The sequence below is a fragment of the Pelophylax lessonae genome (assembly GCF_965119305.1).
Source record: "Pelophylax lessonae genome assembly, chromosome: 7".
Taxonomy (NCBI): Eukaryota; Metazoa; Chordata; class Amphibia; order Anura; family Ranidae; genus Pelophylax; species Pelophylax lessonae.
Genome location: NC_138774.1, coordinates 104,760,973 through 104,782,839, shown reverse-complemented (window position 1 = coordinate 104,782,839; position 21,867 = coordinate 104,760,973). Strand labels below are relative to the sequence as shown.

The window sequence follows — 21,867 nt, the reverse complement described above, 5'->3', positions numbered from 1 at the left end:
ATCACCACGAGAAGATCCACTTCTCGCTAATCGCCTCCCCGAAGTTCCCAGTGATCTTGGGCATCCCATGGTTGGCCACCCACAACCCCTCAGTGGACTGGGAAACCCGCTGCATACGGTTCCCGTCCGAGTTCTGCTCACTAAATTGCTCCCACAAACCCGTCCTTCCACCCGAAGACACCACCATCTCTGAACTATCTGTCAAGGATCTGCTACCCCCTCAATACCGCGAGTTCCAGGATGTCTGCGACAAGAAAAACGCAGACAAGCTGCCACCACACCGACCCTACGACTGCCCTATAGAACTGTTGCCCGGGGCTGAAATACCCTTTGGTGTTCTCCCTGGAGGAGGGAGGTGATGAAACCCACTTTTGTGGCTTCCAACGAGAAGGTCCGGGGTTGTAAGGAAAAATGTAATTTGCATGCATTGCGGAATGCACGGAACTTGCTGCGGTCTCCACCAAATATTTCTGGTGTAGAGACTCTCGGTTCCCGGGGCAACATGACCACCGTGGGTCCTGGTGTGGTCCCCGTGGGAGGTTTGGCAGATGAGGAAGCTGGATCTGCGGTAGGGTCAGCAGAAGAGACCAGGGACTGCACACGTCCTTCCAACTGGGTATACACCTCTTGAAGGGATTTCACGGCCTGAGTAAGAGCCGCCAGATGCTGACATATCTCATCCATCAGAGAGATCCCTCGTGCAGGCTCGGGGATTGCTGTGTTATACGCCTGTGGAGCCTGACTAATAGAGAGAAATCTCACCTGATGAGAAGGCCGTGGTAGCAGAGCTGGATGCCGGATGGACACCAAGGTAAGTACTCTGATAAGGACACAGGTTCACCTGAGGTGCGGAGTCTAAGTGTTAGCTGGTTTTCACCAGGGCCCCTAATGGTGGGGATGGACTACGCTGCAAGCTAGCACCAGGTCGCGGTCCCCAGGATCACCCAGCCAGGCAGAGCGCAGGTTCTGGTCCAGAAGCAGAGAAGCAGGCAAGGGTTAACCAAGAGAGTAGTCAGACGAGCCAAAGGTCAGGGCGGGCAGCAAGTAGCAAGGTCAAGAGGAAGCCGGGTCAAATAATCAGGAACAACAGGTACACAGGAACACAGGATAACACAGCAACTTCCTGTAGTGACAGCTGTGTTTAAATAGGCCAATTTGGTAGCCTCGAACTATACTGAGGTAGCCTCTAGCTATACTGAAGTAGCCTGGAACCATACTGAGGTAGCCTCTAGCTATACTAAGGTAGCCTCTAGCTATTCAAGGCGCCTCTTCGTACACGCATGCGTATAGGCGTTCGCCGGTTTGCGGCACCAGTGTGCCTGTGTATAACAGTGGATCCCTGACAGATAGCCTCTGAACTGTCCCGGGTCACACTTACCTGTAAGATTAAATACTTACCTTGAAAAGTTCTTCTTCAGTGCCACCATCTCAGGTGTGGGCAGCTGAAGCCGCAGCGTCCCTCTTCGTGTCCTCTTCTGTGATGTTGGAGTCCCACAATGCACTGCACCGTCCCCGCTCCTCACTTCCGGGGCAGGCGCGGCATCCCTTCACAGCTTCTGGGCATGCCCAGAAGCTGTATAGCAGGGAATGACGCGCTTGCACCGGAAGTGACGAGCAGGGCCGGTGCAGGCGCATTGATTCCTGGGAGCGATGATTCAGCGATGGTTCAGCTCCCAGGAGTCATAGCAAACCGGAATTGACGGCGCGGGCCGCGGCCGCAGAGGGAGGAAATGGAAGGAAGGTGAGTATATTTTCTTCTATAATAAGGTAAGTAAACAAAAAAAAAAACGGCAGTATCCATTTCTTTTTCAGGTTGCAATCAGCAAGCGGATGGCCCAAAATCGATTTTTTTAGGCCGGAACTCTGATTTAATCCTCTTTGAGGGTGTATTTTTTTTCAGGTGGGCTCCAGTTGTTTTGCTTGAGTTCCTGTTGCCTTGGCTACTGTTTAGCCTTGGGAATTTTTTTGCTGTTCCCACCTTTAATGTTTAACACTGCTTTAGGACATCCCAATAGTTATGTAGATCAGGAGCTGTGTCCGTCAATGAACGAAAGAGAAATTGGGATTTTTGACTTACCGTAAAATCTATTTCTCTGATGTTCATTCACGGACACAGCACCCATCCCTCTGTGGAGTTGTAATTCTTCTGACACTGCTTGTAACAAAACTGCCCATAGGTGTAGCCAGATTCTTTTTCTGCCTAGTGTCCTACTCCTGTAGGGGGCAGTATAACCCAATGGTTATGAAGATTAGGAGCTGTGTCCATCAATGAACATCAAAGAAATGGATTTTATAGTAAGTCAAAAATCCATTTTTTTTACTTACTGCTATAAAACATACCCAATAAAAACAATGTAAAAAAACAAATGTTTTCATCCAATTTAGGCTAATATGTATTCTGCTACATATTTTTGGTAAAAAAAAATCCCAATAAACGAATATTGATTGCTTTGCGCAAAAGTTATAGCATCTACAAACTATGGGATATTTTTATTTATTTACTAGTAATGGCAGTGATCAGCAACTTAAAGTGGGACTGCGATTCTGCGGCTGACAAATCAGACCCTAACTGACAATTTGACACTTTTTTTGGGGACCAGTGACATTATTACAGTGCAAAAAAATATGACACTGGCTGGGAAGGGGTTAACATCAGGGGCGATTTTAATGTTTAACCGTGTGCCTAGCCTCTGCTTTGTAGGAACACAGGATCAATACCTTCCTTTCTGACAAAACAGCAATCTGCCCTGTTTACATAGGCAGAATGCTGTTCTGCCAGTGTACTGTGTAATCAGCGGGTGCCAGCAGACATCCCACGCACCTGCCCCAAACCCAAGAAGTTTTAGCTCACGTACTAGGCACATGATCTGGCACAGAGCAGCCACCCTGCTACAGTGTATGTATGGTGGACGGTCCGCAAGTGGTTAAGAAAATGTGTCCACGAACAGAAACATAAAGCATAGGAGCTGCAGGATGCACAAAGCCCTGTCTCCCTGCAGTTGGGAACATTCCATATGACTTCAGCCATAGAATTCATCTATAAGCTAACCTTTGGAATCATGCACATCCTAAGATTCCAATACAACTTTTTTGGTATAACTTTTCAACAATGGAGCCCAGATATTCCTTAGGTTTGGAAGATGCCTTAAAGTAAACAAAGGAATGACTTAACCAGACGGGCCTTTGAAAGCTGTGAAAGATAAGGATGCAAAGGGAAAATCACCCGAATCTTAGGCTTGTGTAAAATTAGCTTTGATGTGTGCATCCCCTAAAGCAGAACACTGTAATGTGCTGTAGTCCAAAATTGGGAGTATCTCTGACTGGTACCATCTGCCTCCCCAAGACCCTGGGACTGCGTTACTCACCTGCTATGGTGAAAATCGACCCTCACAAGGCGGCTAAGTCAGCCGGTACGATGGACTGGTTCCTCAGCCAAGATGGTGCCTGCTATCCTCCTGTCTCCTTGGCCATCGCCGCCTCCTCGCTCCTGCCTGGCTCGCAGGAGGACTTCTTCCGCCCCACGGCTCCTGGTCTCCCTGACATTCCGCGATCCCCTGCCTGTGAGAAGGAGGTTTTTTTGTCACCAGGTGAACAAGGTGAGCCTGCACTCTCCCCTGTTGAACCCACGCTGGGCCAAATTATGTCTGCTATACAAGATTGCAAGGCCACACTAACTGCACAGATAGAGACCATTCATATTGATTTCTCTTTATTGAAAAATTATGTCCAGAATCTGCGTGAGTGTACGGGGGCTGCTGAGGAACGTATTTGCACTGTGGAAGACACCATAGCCCCACTAACTGTTACTGTGCAGGAAACTTCCAGTGAACTCATGGCTCTACACGCCAAAATCGATGATCTTGAAAATACAGTAGATCCCGCCGCAACAATTTAGGAACCCTCTGAGAGGACTGCCCCTGAACAGTTTCTACTCTCATGGCTGCGACAGACTCTGGGCCCTGATGTCACCCTTCTGGCCTTTGCTGTTGAATGGGCACACCACACACCCCCTCGCCCTGTGGGAGCCCCTCCACGCTCCCTGATTGCTCGCATTCTCAACTTTCAAGATAAAGTGACTATATTGAGAGCTGCCTGTCTGAAAGGTGAATTGCACTATAATGATCCAATTATTTGCATCTTTCCTGACTTTTCAGCTGATGTTCAAAAGCAAAGGGCCTCCTTCACCTCTGTCAAAGCTAGACTTTGGGATCAAGATGTTCAGTATTCCATGTTATACCCAGCTAAACTCAAGATTATTCATGCCAACAAATCCCTCTTTTTCACCTCACCTCTGGATGCCTCCACCTGGCTTAATTACACCTTTGGCTGCTCACAATGTCCCATACAGCGCTAACTGTTATCTCCCTGCAGCTACTATATCTGTGCACTTGCCAGTGCCCTCTACAGTCATCATGGTTATTCACCTGCCACCCTTCACTGGCCCTGGTCCTGAACTGTCCTGTTTGTTCTGCTCATCCTTCCTGCATGACCAGTGTCTGATCTCTCTGGGTTGATGGATTCGGCCCTGATCCCTGTAGAGACGTGCATCTCTGTTGTCCTGGTTTCTGATGACTTTTGGGTGTCCTTGTGAGTATTCACACTGAGCTTCATCCTCCTACCTGATGGCTGCTCTCCTACACCTGAAAGAGGACTGCATGGAATACCTGAGCTTCATCCTCCTACCTGATGGCTGCTCTCTACACCTGAAGAGGACTGCATGGAATACCTGGTTTCCCCCCTTCTTTAGTTTTGTCCCCTACCTTTTGTTGATGTTCGCATCATAGGGTTATTGACTGCTGTTTTTTTTTTTTTTTTTTTTTTTCTGTTTGGGACATAAGCTCTCTGTGGTTGAGATGGAAAAGCAGGGTGGATGGGTTGGGATTGAATTTCTGTTTCGCACTATTGTAGTTTTAACCCTGTCCATGTTTTGCTGGTGCTCCTGCTGTGTCTCCCCCATTATAGCCACTTCCTTATACCTCCTGAGGAGTGTCGGACGCCCCGTGGGCGTCGGACATTCATTTCTTTAAAATGGTTACTGTTACTATGTCTGATCATTTAAAAATTATCTCTTGGAATATTATGGGGTTGAATTCTCCTCACAAGCGGTCCCTGGTTTTCCTCTTCCTCAAGCAATATAGGCCTCATATCATTTGTCTACAGGAAACCCACCTTACGGCTCCTAAACAATTGGCATTAAAAAGAGCTTGGATAGCTCGCTCTTTCCACACTTTCCATACCTCATACTCCTGACTGTCCTCGGTGCCTGTGCTAAGGGCATCGCGGAGTATTGGGCAGCTAACCTCTGCACTACGGACTCCCTTACAGTGTGGGAGGCATTTAAACCTTCTGCCCGAGATATCTTTATGTCCATCACTGGCATTCTCAGGAAAAATAATAAGGCTTGTACTGAGGAGCTTGAGACTGCCATGCTGCGGGTGGAAGCTGATTATTTTGATCACCCCACCCCTCATACATGCTCACTGGCTACATGCTCGTAGGAGTTATGGACTTCGCCTTTTGAACCTTACGCAGAAACGTATGTTATATACCTCTCAAAAGTTTTTTGAACATGGTAATAAGGCTGGGCATCTGTTGGCCTATCTGGCGCGTCCGGAGTATTCCCCCACCTCTGTTCTGAGATTCCGTCTTTCTCCGACCGGGGTGCTGGATGCTCCCCGGGCTGTTTTGGAAGCCTTTGTCTCCTTCTTTACTGAATTGTATGTCTACTGCTCAATATGACGATGATTGCTTATCTGCATATTTAACTGGTTTCTCTCTCCCCTCCTTGACTGGACAGTGTAGTGAGGAACTAGATTCACCCCTCACAGAGGAGGAAATAGAACTGGCCATAGGACAAATGCCGAAGCATAAGACCCCTGGTCCGGATGGGTTCCCCCCTGAATGGTATCATACCTTTAAGCACGTCCTAAGCCCCCACCTCCTGCACACCTTTGAGGCAGCCCTGGAGATGGGTGTTCTCCCTCCCTCTATGCGAGAGGCTCTGATTGTCCTTATCCTTAAGCCACGTAAGGATCCCATAGAGTGCGACTCATATAGACCCATTTCATTGATAAAGGTAGATGTGAAGATACTTGCTAAAGTATTTGCCAACTGCCTGAACAAAATAATTCCCTCCCTAATTCAGGACGACCAGGGCGGTTTTATACCTGGCCATTCGACCCGTATGAATATCCGTAGACTCTTCCAAAAGTTACAGTATCCCCATGCCCACTCCTCTACCCGAGTAATTGTTTCCTTGGACACCTGTAAGGCATTTGGCTTGAGGAATGGCCTTACTTGTTCCGAGTATTGCAAATGTACGGCTTTGGTCCCTGACTGATTGCCTGGATCCGGCTTCTTTACACCGACCCAGTCGCTAGGGTTAGGGTGAATGCCTCGGTCTCTCCGAAGTTCTCAGTCTCCAGGGGTACAAGGCAAGACTGCCCCCTGTCCCCTCTCCTTTTTGCGCTGACCATTGAGCCTCTGGCTATTCATATCCGCTCTGCCTCGGATATTCGTGGCCTAGTTGTTGGTACTATAGAGGAGAGGATATCCCTCTATGCCGACGATACCCTCGTCTATTTGGCGTATCCCTCTGGATCCCTGTGTGCCCTCTTGAAGGAGATGTAGGACTTCGGAAGGTTTTCAGGCTTTCGGATCAAATGGCCCAAATCTAGTCTTTTTCCTTTGGACCCCGGAGCTGAACAGGTAATTTACTTGGGTTCCCAACTTCAGGTTAGGCATTAATTTCGCTACCTGGGTGTGATAGTTCAGGCACCTCTTCATTCCTATGTCACTAATAATTTGTGCCCCCTCATTCAACAACTTCAGCAGCGCGCTACTCATGATGGATCTTCCATTGAACCTGGTGGGTAGGGTTAATATGAAAAAAAAAAGATTTTTCTTCCAAAACTTTTGTATGTATTAGCTAACGCCCCCTGCAAAACCCCTAAGTTCCTCTTTAGGCGCATTGACTCTGTATCTCTTTTGTGTGGCATAAACGATCTCCTAGAATACCGCTGGAGACTTTGAAGTTACCCACACATTTGGCCGGCCTTGCCTTTCCTAGTTTCTACCTCTGCTACCTGGCAACCCAGCTGGTGGTGGTACATGATTGGCTGCACTCCTCCTCTCAGAATACCTGCAGCTATTGCCATCTCTTGAATCCCTACACAACTACATATACCGTAGGCAACTTCCTTCAGGCCCGGGCACATTAATGCTGCAGACTACGTTATCCCTTTTCAAAATAGTGGTCCAACGCTTCTCTAGGGAAGCATGGACTTCCTCCCACAATAACCTGCTCTGGCACAATCCCATGCTTGCCGAATTACTAACTATTCCACATTCCCATTTTTGGATAACTAGAGGTGTTAAATATCTTAACCACTTATATAGCACTCAGGGATTCAAGTCCTTCCAACAACTTTGGGAGGATTTTGAACTCGTCATCCTGATTTTACTATTTCCAGGTCAGACATGCCGTGCTAGCCCAGTTTGGCTCCCTTACGGCCCCTCTGCATATGGCTGCCCTGGAAAAGCTACTTAGGAACCCTGACAATACTAAGCTGATCTCCCAGTACTACTCCTTCTTGATAGCTGACTCTAACCCCAGATTTGTGAGCGCACAAGCTCGCTGGACAGCCTTGGACGTGGATCTTGCTGACGATGACTGGACTGAGTTTTCCGAAACTTACCACAGATCCGTCCTAGCCTCCAATGACCGACTTGTTCAGATTAAGGTGTTCCATCATAGTCATCTCACCCCTAGTCAACTGCATAAAACTGGGTTTACCCCCCACTCCTGAATGTTATAGGGGTTGTGGGGCGACAGCTGATTTTCTTCATTGTTTCTGGTCCTGTCCGCTAGCATCTGTGTTTTGGTCCAAGATTGACTCTTTTTATCTACTGTCCTTGGAATTCCTAATATTTTACATCCAAAAAACTGTTTACTGGGCGTGTTTGGAGACCTGATAATTTTCAGGCACACAAAGCAACTACTTCGCATCCTATACTTTTATGCTAGAAATGTTATCCTCTTGAGCTGGAAGGGATCCACTGGGCCTGCTGTTGCTACCTGGCTTCAGCTGGTCAACAGTTGCCTTCCTCTGTATAAACTTACTTTTGAATTAAGGGGTCGTCCTCACTTATTTGACAGAATTTGGTGCGGCTGGATATCCAGTCCCCTCATCTTGACTCCTCCGAGTTTGCGGGAGTAATGATCCTTATAGTCCCCCTAACTGATGCTACTGCTTTCCTCTGAAGTGATCATAGTTTATCCTGTATTGTACTATGCTTTTTGTTGTTTTTTATGCTCACATTTCTGTACATCGTTGCTGATGTGTATAATTTTCTGTATGTGATGTGGGGGGGGGGGGGCAGTGACCCGGGTGCGCCGGCACTAGTTGTTGCACTTGTTTAGTCACTTTGTTTTGTTTTTTATTGTTTTGTAATGTTTTGTTTGTTTTTCTCTGTTCGGAAAATTAATAAAGATATCTTTAAAAAAAAAAAAAAAAGATTGCACAGGACAGCTTTGAATTTATAACATGACCAATGGGTGTTTTGCACCTATTGAACAGATACTTTCAAAATACTTTGGTTGGTAGATTTACCAGACCAAAAGGTAGCAAATAAGATGTTAAGGTTTTCATACACATTTCGTATATATTGCTTTATTTTTTTCAATTCTTTATTTAATGGTTCACATCAGGGCTCAATGAAAGCCTTGGGTTAAAACAGAAAGGGTACAAGTGGCAATAGGTATATGAGTATGCAAAGAATAGTACCTGTTACAGTTTGTAGTATGGAATATAAAATAACATGTATCACAGCTTCTTCCCTTTGAAATGGTAAGACCGCAATGCAAGGATGGAAATACAGTCTGATGGGCACCAATTTTTGTAAAAATTAGGGGTCAAAATGTGTGTGGGGGGAGAGAAATCTTTAAATTAGGAAAGTTATTATTGGGGCAGGGGGAAAGGGGAGGGTGGAAAAAGAAAGTAAAGGACAAAAGGAAATAGGGGGAGAGACAGAGATTGTCCAGAGGAAGAGTGATCAGGCGTTGACATGGTGACAGATAGGCCTATTTAGAATTGTAAGAATTCAGGGGACGATCAGAACTGTTCCCAGTAGAACTATCTAGTTATATGTGCTTTAGGTTTGTCTTTAAAGGCTGAAGTTAGGGTTCCATCCATTCTATGTCGTTCACCCAGGCAGACTATTGTGTAGGGGGGGGGGGGGGGGGGTTGGTGTTTCAACATGCTTGGAATGCAGGCCCCTGCAGTGTTTAAAAGATGAATAAGTAATGACTTGCAATAACATTTTCTAGATGGAGAGGTCAGGTTCAGTAGAACTGCCGCAGCATTATCGAAAGGGATATGTCTGTAAGATGTTGTATGAATTATAAAACTTGTTGCCAGAAAGGACGAATGGAGGGGTAGTCTCAAAGCATATGTATAAGTATACCCTTATGTGTCTTGCGTCACTAGCAAAGGTCGCTTTGTGGTGGGAATAGCAGAGATGACCGGCGTCCAGGTACCTACATGGTATAATTTTGTATGCAATGTACCTGCAACTGATCGAGGCTTCATATGCAAAGAATAAGATTCAAGTAATTGTAAAGGTAGAAGTTTTTTTTTTATCTTCATGCATTCTATGCATTAAGATATAAAACTTTCTGTGTGCAGCAGCGCCCCCCTAATACTTACCTGAGCCCACCTCTATCCAGCGATGTTGCAGGAGAGACTCGGCTGCCCGGGACTGTCCCTCATTGGCTCCTACTGCTGTCAATCAAAGTCAGTCAGCCATGAGAAGAGAGAGGGGGGTGCGGCCTAGCCACAGCTCCGTGTCTAAATGGACACATGGAGCTGCGGATCGGCTCGGGTGCCCCCATAGCAAGCTGTGGGGGCACTCGTCAGAAGGGAGGGGCCAGGAGCACCGAAGAGGGAGGGGCCAGGAGCACCGAAGAGGGTCATGAAAAGAGGAGGATCTGGGCTGCTCTGTGCAAAACCATTACACAGAGGAGGTAAGTATAACATGTTTGTTTTTAAAAAAAAAAAAAATCAACGAGACTTTAGTATCACTTTCAGTCCTTCTGATTATTGGTAAAATAATAATATATTATTTTATTTTCACATTTGATAGGGCCAGATGGGCACATGACCAGATATGGATTAGAATGGTTATCACAGAATAGCTATGAAGGACAAAAACAGCAACTTGTTCAGCCTCGAATTTTATGGAGTGCAAACACTTACAAGGAAGCAAATGTGCCATCTGTCAGCTACTCCGATTTCCTTGAAACAAATGAAGGACTTCAAGACTTTCTGAAGAACTTTTTACTGTATGGCATCGCCTTTGTCGATGATGTTCCTGCAACCCGGGAGGATACAGAGAGAGCTGCACAGAGAATTAGTCATATCCGGTAACTAGAACAAAACTATGGTGCCTGTAAAATATCTTCTCTTTCGTTCATTGATGGACACAGCTCCTGGTATTCATAACCATTAGGTTATACTGCCCCCTACAGGAGTACAACACTAGGCAGAAAAAAATTCTGGCTACACTCATGGGCAGTATACTCCCTCTCTCTATAGCCACTTTTTCCGCCTAGTCAGGAGTAAGGACCTAGTTCCTTGCTGGGATCTTTGGATATTTTTTTAAATAGAAATTTTTTTCCACCTGGATTTTTCCTGTGAGATCTACAATTAACTGTCGTACTGGGCGACGGGCTGGATAATCTAGATCCAGTGGTCACCCCAGTCTGGCCAGCGAGACTGGATGGGGGCTGGCCTGTGAGTTAAACCCCACGCGAGGTTGCATACAACCGGGTCTCGGCCCGAGTTGCAGCGTTCCCCCTGGCTGACTGCCCCCCCCTATTGAGATAAAGAGGAATTCTGTCTGGAGCGGTGCCCGCCAGGTTCCTGGTATGGTGAGTAGCATTACTAGGTGCTTTACTAGGCAATACCCCTTTAAGGAGTCCCTTCTTATGAAGTGGACTGTGCCACCGGTGGTGGACCATAATTCCAGTTCAAGAGTCCTCTGCCTTTGAGGATCCGGCTGACAGGAAGGCGGAGGCTGTGGCCCACAATATATACACTCTTGCTGGTTCGGCACTGAGGGCGGTATTCACCATTGCCCTGGTGTCGCAAAACTCTGACCGAGTTGGCTAAGCTTTTACGCTGTGACCCTGGAGGGAGTACAGATCTCTCCGCCTTTGCTGAGCTTGCGGACCAGCTGGTCCAGGGGCTGCAGTTTATCTGTGATGCCTCTTTGGATGCGGCTCCCCTAGTGGCTCGGCTCTCTGTTTCGGCAGTGGTTCTTCAGCGTGTCTTTTGGCTCAAATGCTGGTCTGCGGACCAAACTTCAAAAAAGGCTTTGACTGATCTTCCTTTCCAAGGAGATCACCTGTTTGGAGCTACCCTGGATGACATCATTAAAGGTCTCACATGGGGAAAGAGTACTTTTCTTCCGCAGGCTACTAAGGGCAAGGAACCTCGTCGTAGACATGGGCCTTCCTTCTCAGCTTATAAGAAAGTTTTTTCGTCCCTCAGGGTCGACTGACAAGGGCTCCAAGCCTTTCAGGGCCTTTTTAGGAGGATCCAAACGAACCTGGTCTGGCAAGCCAAGATCGGGCTTCTCCAGACCCATGGACATGGCTCCTTCAGCATGAAGGCGCACCCTCACCCGTATCGGGGGTGGGGGGACGTCTTCGCTGGTTTCTGGACCCGTGGACCTACCTAGTACAAGACAAGTGAGTTCACTAAGTCATTTGGTCCAGTCTACAAGTTCGAGTTTTGCTCTTGTCCCCCGGGAAGGTTTTTTCCTTCCAACTTGCGCCTGTCCCCAGACTGCTTACAGGGCCTGTTTGGGGCGGTACAAGACCTGTTCCTTCAAGGGGTGATTATCCTGGTTTTGACTTCAGAACGTTTTCAGGGTTTTTACTCAAACCTGTTCACAGTCCCCAGGAAGGAAGGCAAAGTGTGTCCAATCCTGGACCTTAAGGTGCTAAACTGCTTTGTGCGGGTACAGAAGTTCAGAATGAAGTCCATTCAAACGATGGTGGCATCCCTGCGTTCGGGGAATTTTCTTGCCTCAATTGATATCAAGGATGCCTATCTTCACATTCCATTAAGTACCATACACCAACATTTTCTCTGCTTTGCTGTGGGAAAGGAGCATTATCAGTTTGTGGTGTTACCCATTGGTCTCGCCTCTGCTTCTCAGGTCTTCACAAAAAAGTTAGCCCCGGTGCTAATCTTGCTGCGCCAATGGGGGATCGAGGTACTGGGCTACTTGGATGATCTCCTTCTGCAAGCGGAGTCTCCTGCTGCTCTGGTGGACAACCTGGAGATCGCAATCCGGACTCAACGGGAGTTTGGCTGAATTCTAAACTTTCAGAAGTCTGCTCTGGTTTTGTCCACGAAGCTGTACTATCTGGGCATGACTCTGGACACGGCCTTAGCTAAAATGCTCCTTCCTCTGGACAAACTCTAGAAGTTGTAGGCTGCAATTAGTCTCCTGCTGTCCAACAGATGGTTGTCCCTTTGGACTTGCATGCAGGTCCTGGGCCTTCCATTTGCACAGTTCCATACAGGGTCATTGCAAAGAGAGATTCTGACCAAATGGGACAAGTTTCCCCAGTCTCTGGAGTAGTAGATGCGGCTGAGTCAGGAAACGAGGGAGTCCTTGATTTGGTGGCTTCGTTCTCCAGTGCCTTGGCTGGGAAAATCTTTCCTCCCCTTGTATTGGACAGTGTCTGGCTGGGGAGGCGTCCTCGGCAAGCATTCTGGATGCTGGAAGAGTCTAGAATACAGATTAATGTCTTGGAACTCTGAGCGATCAAACTGTGTCTGGATCATTGGATGGATCATCTTCAGGGTTGTCCAATGTGCATCCAATCGAACAACGCCATGGCTGTGGCTTATGTCAATCATCAAGGGGGCACAAGAAGTGTCCTGGCGGCCCTGGAGGTAGCAGACATTTCAAGGTGGGCAGAACGGTTCATTCCAGCACTCTCCACTATACACATTTCTGGAAATTGGCAGGCAGATTATCTCAGTCGGCAGGCGTTGGACCACGGATGGTGGTCCCTTCATCCAGAGGTGTTCCATCAGCTGTGTCTCTGGTGGGGCACTCCAGAGGTAGATCTGTTGGCATCTCGGCTCAACAGAAAGGTGCAGAGGTTTGTGGCTCAAGGGATCCTCTGGCGGATGCCATATACCCGTGGGGTCAGTATCGTCTGATTTATGCCTTCCCTCCTTTCAAGCATCTGCCCAGACTTCTATGCAGGATCGAGGCAGAAGAAATTTCAGTCATCTTAGTGGCTCTGGATTGGCCTCGCCGGACTTGGTATGCCAATCTGGTGCGGCTGGTCGTCGACATTACTTGGAAGCTTCCTCTCAGGGAGGATCTTCTGTTCCAATGACTGCTCTTCCATCCTGCTTTACAGCCGCTGGCTTTGACGGCTTGATTGTTGAGTGTCAGTTGATGAAGAATAGGGGTTTATCTGATTCCTACCCTGTTGAAAGCTAGGAAATCTACTTCTAGGAAGATCTACCATCGTACGTGGAAGACATACTTTGCGTTGTGTGATTCTCTTGGGGTTCCTCCTCACTCCTTCATGGTGACTCAGATCTTAACCTTCATTCAACGGGGGGTTGAACAGAAATTAGACTTGAGAACCATCAAGGGCCAGGTGTCGGCTTTGGCGGTCTTCTTCCAACGACCTTTGGCCTTTCACTCCCTGGTGCGTACCTTTCTGTCTGTCTGACACTTGGTTCCTCCAGTGAGGGCTCCGCTGCCGCCTTGGGATTTTAGTTTGGTGCTTTCAGCTCTGCAGAAGCCTCCTTTTTGAAAATATTTGGGAGATTCCCCTTCTTACGTTGTCTCAGAAGGTGGCCTTTTTAGTGACTATCACTTCTGCGCACAGAGTGTCGGAACTGGCAGGGTTATCCTGTCGTTCACCTTACCTGGTGATTCACATGGCTAAGGTGGTTCTTCGCCCCTGTCCATTGTTCCTTCCAAAGGTTGTTTCTGATTTTCATTTGAATGAAGACATTGTGTTGCCTTCCCTGTGTCCCAGGCCTAAACATTCGAAGGAAATTGCCTTGCATGCCTTGGATGTGGTCTGGGCTATTAGGGTGTACCTTGCAGCTACGCAGTCTTTCAGGAAGTCAGACTTTCTATTTGTGCTCCTGGATGGACCTCAAATGGTTGTTGGCTTCCTCTGCGACCATTTCCAGATGAATCAGACAGACTGTGACTCAGGCCTTTTCAATCAAGTGTCAGTTTCCTACTTTCCCTGTCAAGGCGCACTCTACTAGGGTGCTTAGTGCCTCCTTGGCCTTCCGTCATCAGGCATCAGTGACGCAGGTTTGCAAGGCGACCACTTGGTCGTCAGTGCACGCTTTTACAAAGTTTTATAAAGTGGATGTGTTGGCATCTGCGGATGCTTCCTTTGGTCGCAAGGTTTTGCAGGCTGCTGTTTAATAGGACCTGATCCTCTTTGAAGGTGTATTGTTTTTTTCAAGTGGGCTCTGGTTGTTTGGTTGATCCCCTGTTGCCTGGTTGGCTAATGTTTAGCCTTGGGAATTTTTTATTGTGTTCCCACCCCTCATGTTTAACATTGGTTTGGGACGTACAATGTACAGTGTCCGTCAATAAACGAAAGAGAAAATTAGATTTTTGACTTACAGTAAAATCCATTTCTCTGATGTTCACCCACCCCTCTGTGGAGTTATTATTCTCCTGACACTGCTTGTTACAAAACTGAGTGGCTATAGCAAAGAGAGGGAGAATACCCCCTGGAACTGCCCATGGGTGTAGCCAGAATTTTTTTTCTGCTTAGTGCCCTACTTCTGTAGGGGGCAGCATAACCCAATGGTTATGAATACCAGGAGCTGTGTCCGTCAACGAACATCAGAGGAATGGATTTTACGGTAAGTAAAAAATCCAATTTTTCTTAGCATTTGTAATCTGTCTAACATATTTCTGTAGAACAAAGCTTGCATATATATTTCTGTAATGTGGGGATACCAGTGACTATCATCTATATAAGGGGTCTCCAAACGTTTCATTTCGAGGGCCACATTGTATATTTTACACATACTTGTGAGCCAAAAAAAAAAAATCTTTTATAAATATAGCAGTAGAATAAAATAAAATTTGCAAGGCTGCCAGAAGCAAGGCTGGATGGCGCACCTGTATCCTCCACCTGCAGATAAATGCTGTAGCCTCATTCAGAGGGTTGAATTACAGTATGCATTAGGGCCTTACACCTGTGTCTCCATCAGAGTCTGCCCGAACATTTGTGTCCCCTTCACACTCATCAGAGGATCTCCACAAAGTACAGTGCCTTGCGAAAGTATTCGGCCCCCTTGAACTTTTCGACCTTTTGACACATTTCAGGCTTCAAACATAAAGATATAAAACTGTAATTTTTTGTGAAGAATCAACAAGTGGGACACAATCATGAAGTGTAATGAAATGTATTGGATATTTAAAACTTTTTTAACAAATAAAAAACTGAAAAATTGGTCGTGCAAAATTATTCAGCCCCCTTAAGTTAATACTTTGTAGCGCCACCTTTTGCTGCGATATTAGCTGTAAGTCGCTTGGGGTATGTCTCTATCAGTTTTGCACATCGAGAGACTGAAATTTTTGCCCATTCCTCCTTGCAAAACAGCTCGAGCTCAGTGAGGTTGGATGGAGAGCGTTTGTGAACAGCAGTTTTCAGTTCTTGCCACAGATTCTCGATTGGATTCAGGTCTGGACTTTGACTTGGTCATTCTAACACCTGGATATGTTTATTTGTGAACCATTCCATTGTAGATTTTGCTTTATGTTTTGGATCATTGTCTTGTTGGAAGACAAATCTCCGTCCCAGTCTCAAGTCTTTTGCAGACTCCATCAGGTTTTCTTCCAGAATGGTCCTGTATTTGGCTCCATCCATCTTCCCATCAATTTTAACCATCTTCCCTATCCCTGCTGAAGAAAAGCAGGCCCAAACCATGATGCTGCCACCACCATGTTTGACAGTGGGGATGGTGTGTTCAGGGTGATGAGCTGTGTTGCTTTTACGCCAAACATAACGTTTTGCATTGTTGCCAAAAAGTTCGATTTTGGTTTCATCTGACCAGAGCACCTTCTTCCACCTGTTTGGTGTGTCTCCCAGGTGGCTTGTGGCAAACTTTAAATAACATTTTTTATGGATATCTTTAAGATATTGCTTTCTTCTTGCCACTCTTCCATAAAGGCCAGATTTGTGCAGTATTCGACTGATTGTTGTCCTATGGACAGAGTCTCCCACCTCAGCTGTAGATCTCTGCAGATCATCCAGAGTGATCATGGGCCTCTTGGCTGCATCTCTGATCAGTCTTCTCCTTGTATGAGCTGAAAGTTTAGAGGGACGGCCAGGTCTTCGTAGATTTGCAGTGGTCTGATACCCCTTCCATTTCAATATTATCGCTTGCACAGTGCTCCTTGGGATGTTTAAAGCTTGGGAAATCTTTTTGTATCCAAATCCGGCTTTAAACTTCTCCACAACAGTATCTAGGACCTGCCTGGTGTGTTGTGTTCCTTGTTCTTCATGATGCTCTCTGCGCTTTAAACGGACCTTTGAGACTATCACAGTGCAGGGGCATTTATACGGAGACTTGATTACACACAGGTGGATTCTATTTATCATCAGTAGTCATTTAGGTCAACATTGGATCATTCAGAGATCCTCACTGAACTTCTGGAGAGAGTTTGCTGCACTGAAAGTAAAGGGGCTGAATAATTTTGCACACCCAATTTTTCAGTTTTTTATTTGTTAACAAAGTTTGAAATATCCAATAAATTTTGTTCCACTTCATGATTGTGTCCCACTTGTTGTTGATTCTTCACAAAAAATTAGTTTTATATCTTTATGTTTGAAGCCTGAAATGTGGCAAAAGGTAGAAAAGTTCAAGCGGCCGAATTCTTTCGCAAGGCACTGTAGTGTCACCTTTAGAGAGCCCCCTGCACATTTGTGTGCCCCTTTTCCCCTTCCTGGCACATTTGTGTGCTCATCAGAGCCTCCCACACATTTGTGTACCCATCGGAGCCCTTCTGTACATATTGGTGTGCCCATCAGAGCCCCCCTTACACTATTGTGTGCCCATCGGAATCCCCCCCCAAATTTGTAAGCCCATCAAAGCCCCCCCCCCCACTCATTTGTGCAACGATCAGAGCCACCCCCCCCCACACACACATTTGTGTGCCCAGCGGAGCCCCCTCGCACATTTGAGCACCCATCAGAGCCCCCCACACATTTGTGTGCACATCAGAGACCTCCCCTCCGCAGAATTGTGTGCCCATCAGCGTCTCTCTGCATATTTGAGTCACCCTCAGAGCCATCACACCCCCTCCCCCTCCAAAGTGTGTCCCCATCACAGCCATTAACCCCCCCCCCCCACAACTGTATCCCCTTCAGTTCCATAACCCCCCCCATCCTCTCACAACTATGCCCCCTTCAGTACAATCAAACCCCCCAAACTCTGCCCCCTTCAGTTCCATAAATCCCCCCTTCCTCACAACTGTGCCCCCTTCAGTGCAATCAAACCCCCCAAATTCTGTCCCCTTCAAAGCCATCATCCCCAATACAACTCTGCCCCCTTCAGAGCAATTAACTTCACACCCCCAACAACTGTGTCCCCAACAGAGCCAATCTATCATTATGCCCCACATTTGTTTACTCCCCATCAGTATCTCTGTATTTTACTACTGTATAGTGTGCCTTAAGTGCAGACCTTCTGCACCTCACAATCTCAAGTCCCACCCCACTATTACACAAGCACGCTAGATGCAAAATTACAGCGCTAAAGGACACTGATGTAAACAGCGGGGCAGGAGTCGGGAGGTGCAGCTGGTCTGAATTCTTCTATAATTATTGGCTAACCATACACATTGAAAGGTAAAGCTATTCATATACCATTTGAAGCATTTAAAGTGTGTCTATGGTCGAAATATAAAATCATATTTCTCTTTCGCTCATTGACGGCACAGCTCCTGATTCTTCTTAACCATGGGGTTATACTGCCCCTACAGTAGTAGGACACAAGGCAGGGAAAAGCTTGACCACGCCTATGGGCAGTCCCAGGGGGTATACACCTACACTCAGCTATAGGCACTAGTTTCTTGCTAGGATCTCTGGTCCTGGCAATTTTTTTAAATGGATTTTTTCCTATCATTGTTATTTCGTTCCTATGAATTCTACTATCAACTGCCGGACTGGGCAACGGACTGGATAATCTAGATCCAAAGGGTCCCCCCAGTCTGACCAGCGAGCTCAGGCCTCAGTTCCGCGCTAGGTTGGTCGCGACATAGCCCCACTGGACGGGGCAGACCTGCGAGTTAAACATCTCACGAGGGTGCATATGACCTGGCCTCGGCCTGAATCGTAGCGTTCCTCCTGGCCAACAGCCACCCACATCCCGATGGAGCGGTGGTCTGTCAGGAGGGGATTAGTGCACTTGCGGCTGGGCCTCCACACAAATTGAGGCCGCGGCCTTCCAGGCTATGCAGCCAGCTTGGCACCTCTCTTGGAAGGGGTGGCGCTGTGGGGGCAGTTTAATTTTTGATAGCAACCATGCCGCCATTGTTGTGGAGGGTCTAGCCCTATTAGCACTGCGGGACCATCAGGATACCCTGCCTGCGTGTCCGCGTCACGGCGGGCGGCCTCCTTTTTAAGGGGGCTATTTTACTATTGTGTGGGCCTCTATGGAGGGGCTCGGTGGGCGACCCCCCCCTTGTTTTTTGCGGGGAACAGTAGGTGGTCCATTCGTGGACCCTGGGTCGGCGCCCCCCTTGTGGGATGGCAGTCGACGGCCCTCCTCTGATTATGTTTTTTCCGGGTGACCTTAGTAATAGCATCCACCGCCCTCCCCTGCCTTATCTGTCCATCAGATTCTGAATCTGTTTTGGCAGCTGCGGGTGCAAATCACCCTACTGGGTCTGCGTCTATGCACGCTGAGTGCTCAGACAGTGAGGATGTTTCCTCTGCTCCTCTGACTGTGCATGAAAAGGCACTGAAGGTCCTCCGGTGTGGCGGGGGTATTTTCCTTTCCCGCTTACTTTGACATTATTGTCACATAACAGTGGGGTTGTCCAAAATGCACCCTAAGCATTTTGCTATGCGGTATCCTTATAAGGATTCCTTGCTTAAAAAGTGGACGGTCCCACCTGTAGTGAACTAGCCGGTTTCCAGGTTAAATAAAGCTACCTTACTTCCGGTTGAGGACTCCTTGGCCTTTAAAGATCCGGTCGATAGAAGAGCCAAGGCTCTGGCCCGCCATATGTTTCACTATGGCTTGTTCGGCTTAGGCCAGTATTTACTATTGCCCTGGTGTCGCAAACTCTGGCGAGTGAGCTAAACTTTTATGCTGGGACCTGGAGGCGAAACGGCTTCCCCCTGCCTTTACAGAGCTGGCGTATCAGTTGATCTAGGGGCTACAGTTTATCTGTGATGCCTCTTCGAATTTAGGCTGTCTGTATCAGTAGTGGTTCTTCGGCATCTTATCTGGCTGACAATGCTGGCCCGCGGACCAGACTTCTAAGAAGGCCTTATCTGATCTCTCCTTTGTGGGGGATCGCCTGTTTGGAGCTTCCTAGATTACATCATTAGTAGACGTGGGCCATTCTTCTCGGCTCACAAGAGGCCTTTTTGCGTCCCTCAAGGGATAAAAGTCCTTCAGGGCCTCCCCCCGGAGGTTCCAAGAGGACTGGGTCTGGAAAGCCACGAGGGGCGGACAAGGTTTCCTCTGCATGAAGGGGTGCCCTCACCCATATCTCTGGTGGGGGGACATCTTGGCTAATTTCCAAGTCTGTGGACCTCTCTTGTCACAGGTCATGTGGGTCCATGAAGTCATTCGGTCAGGCTACAAGATCGAGTTCCGGTCTTTTCCTCAAGAAAGATTCTTTCCTTACAACCTGCACTTTTCCCCATATAACTTTCGGGTCACTTTGGGGCAGTGCGAGACTTGTTATTTCATGGGGTGATTGTCCCGGTTCCGGCTTCGGAATGTTTTTAGGGGTTTTACTCAAACCTTTTTACAGTTCCCTGGAAGGAAAGCAAGGTACGTTTAATTCTGGAACTCAAGGCGCTAAACTGCCTTGTGCGAGTACAGAAGTTCCAAATGGTGTCCATCCACACGGTAGTGGCGTCCCTACATCTGGGGGCTTTTCTCCCTTCTATCGACATTAGGATCTACCTTCACATTCCAATATGTGCCGGTCACCAGCGCTTCCCCACTTTGCCGCGGACAAGAAGCATGATCAGTTTGTGGCATTTGGTCTTGCCTCTGTTCCTCGGGTCTTCACAAAGTGTTGGCCCCGGTGCTAGCTATGTTGCCTCAGCAGGGGATCGCGTTACTGGGGTACCTGGACAATCTCCTTCTGCGAGCAGAGTCTCTGACTTCTCTGATGGATGCCTTGGAGATTACTCTGCGATCTCTGAGGGAATTTGGTTGGATTCTGAACCTTCAGATGTCTGCTCTTGTTCCGTCCACAAAACTGGACTATCTGGGTGGATTCAGCCTCAGCCAGAGTGTTGCTTCCTCTGAAAAAACTCCAGAAATTGCAGGAGGCAATTCAGCTTCTGTTGTCCAGCAGACAGTCATCCCTCCGGGCTTGCATGCAGGTGCTGGGCCTGATGGTGTCTACCTTCGAGACGGTTCCATTTGCACAGTTCCACACGAGATCTCTGCAAAAAGAGATTCTGGTGAAATGGGACAAGAATCCACAGTCCTGTACTGTACTGGGTGGTTGTTACCATGGATGTCAGCCTGTCCAGGTGTGGAGGCATCCTTGGCATAGCTTGTGCTCAGGGAGTCTACTCGAGAAGAGTCCAGGCTGCGGATCAATGTACTGGAACTCCGAGCGATCAGTCTTTGTCTGGATCATTGGACAGTTAGCCTTCAGGGGTGTCCGGTACGAATTAAATCAGCCAATGCCACGCCCGTGGTCTATGTCAATCACCATGGGGGCACAAAAAGTGTCCTGGCAGATCGGGAAGTAGCCGGCATTCTAAGGCAGACAGAACGATCATTTCAGCCCTCTATGCTGTTCACAATCCATGGAAGGTGCAGAGGTTTGTGGCATGGTCTCGGGATCCTCTGGCCAATGCCGCAGACGCATTAGTGGCTCCTTGGCGTCAGTATCGTCTGATTTATGCCTTTCCCCCTCTCAAACTTCTGCCAAGACTCCTGTGCAGGATAGAGAAAGCAAGGGTTTCCAGTCTTTCTAGTGACTCCAGTCTGGCCTCGCCGGTCTTTGTATGCCGATCTGGTATGGCTGGTCGCCGATGCTCCTTGGAGATTTCCTCTGAGGGAAGATCTGCTGTCCCAAAAGCCAATTTACCATCCTGCTTTACAGTCGCTGGTTTGAATGGCTCTGCTGTTGAAAGCCAGGTGCTGAAGGATAGAGATTTGTCTGAATCGGTATTTGTACACTGATAAAGGTTAGAAAATCTACCTCTAGGAAGATCTTCCAATGTAATTGGAAGACGTATGTTGCGTGGTGTGAGTCTTTTGGGGTTCTACCTTGCTCCTTTTCCTTGGCTCGGATCTTGGCTTTCCTCCAAGAGGGGGTTAGGCAGCGCCTGACCTTGAGTACCATCAAGGGCAAGGTTTCCGGCCTTGGTGATTTTCTTTCGTTGGTGCATATCTTTATCCAGAGAGCGCGACACTTAGTTCCTCCGGTGCTGTCTCCATTACCGCTGTGGGTCCTCAAATTGGTGTTGTCAGTTATCCAGGAATCTCCCTTCGAAAATATCGGGAGGTTCCCCTGCTTACGTTGTCCCAGAAGGGGGCCTTTTTGGTGGCTATTACTTCTGCATGTAGGGTGTCG

The 21,867-nt window shown here is 47.7% G+C and overlaps 1 protein-coding gene across 2 annotated transcripts in view; it reads left to right on the top strand.

The window, feature by feature from the left end:
• TMLHE (trimethyllysine hydroxylase, epsilon) overlaps nt 1-21,867 on the top strand; it is a 122,997-nt gene that overhangs the window by 61,210 nt on the left and 39,920 nt on the right. For both annotated transcript variants that reach the window (XM_082262682.1, XM_082262683.1), the window contains exon 5: nt 10,144-10,423. In XM_082262682.1, the coding sequence (XP_082118808.1) occupies nt 10,144-10,423 (280 nt within the window). The remainder of the gene's footprint in view (nt 1-10,143; nt 10,424-21,867) is intronic.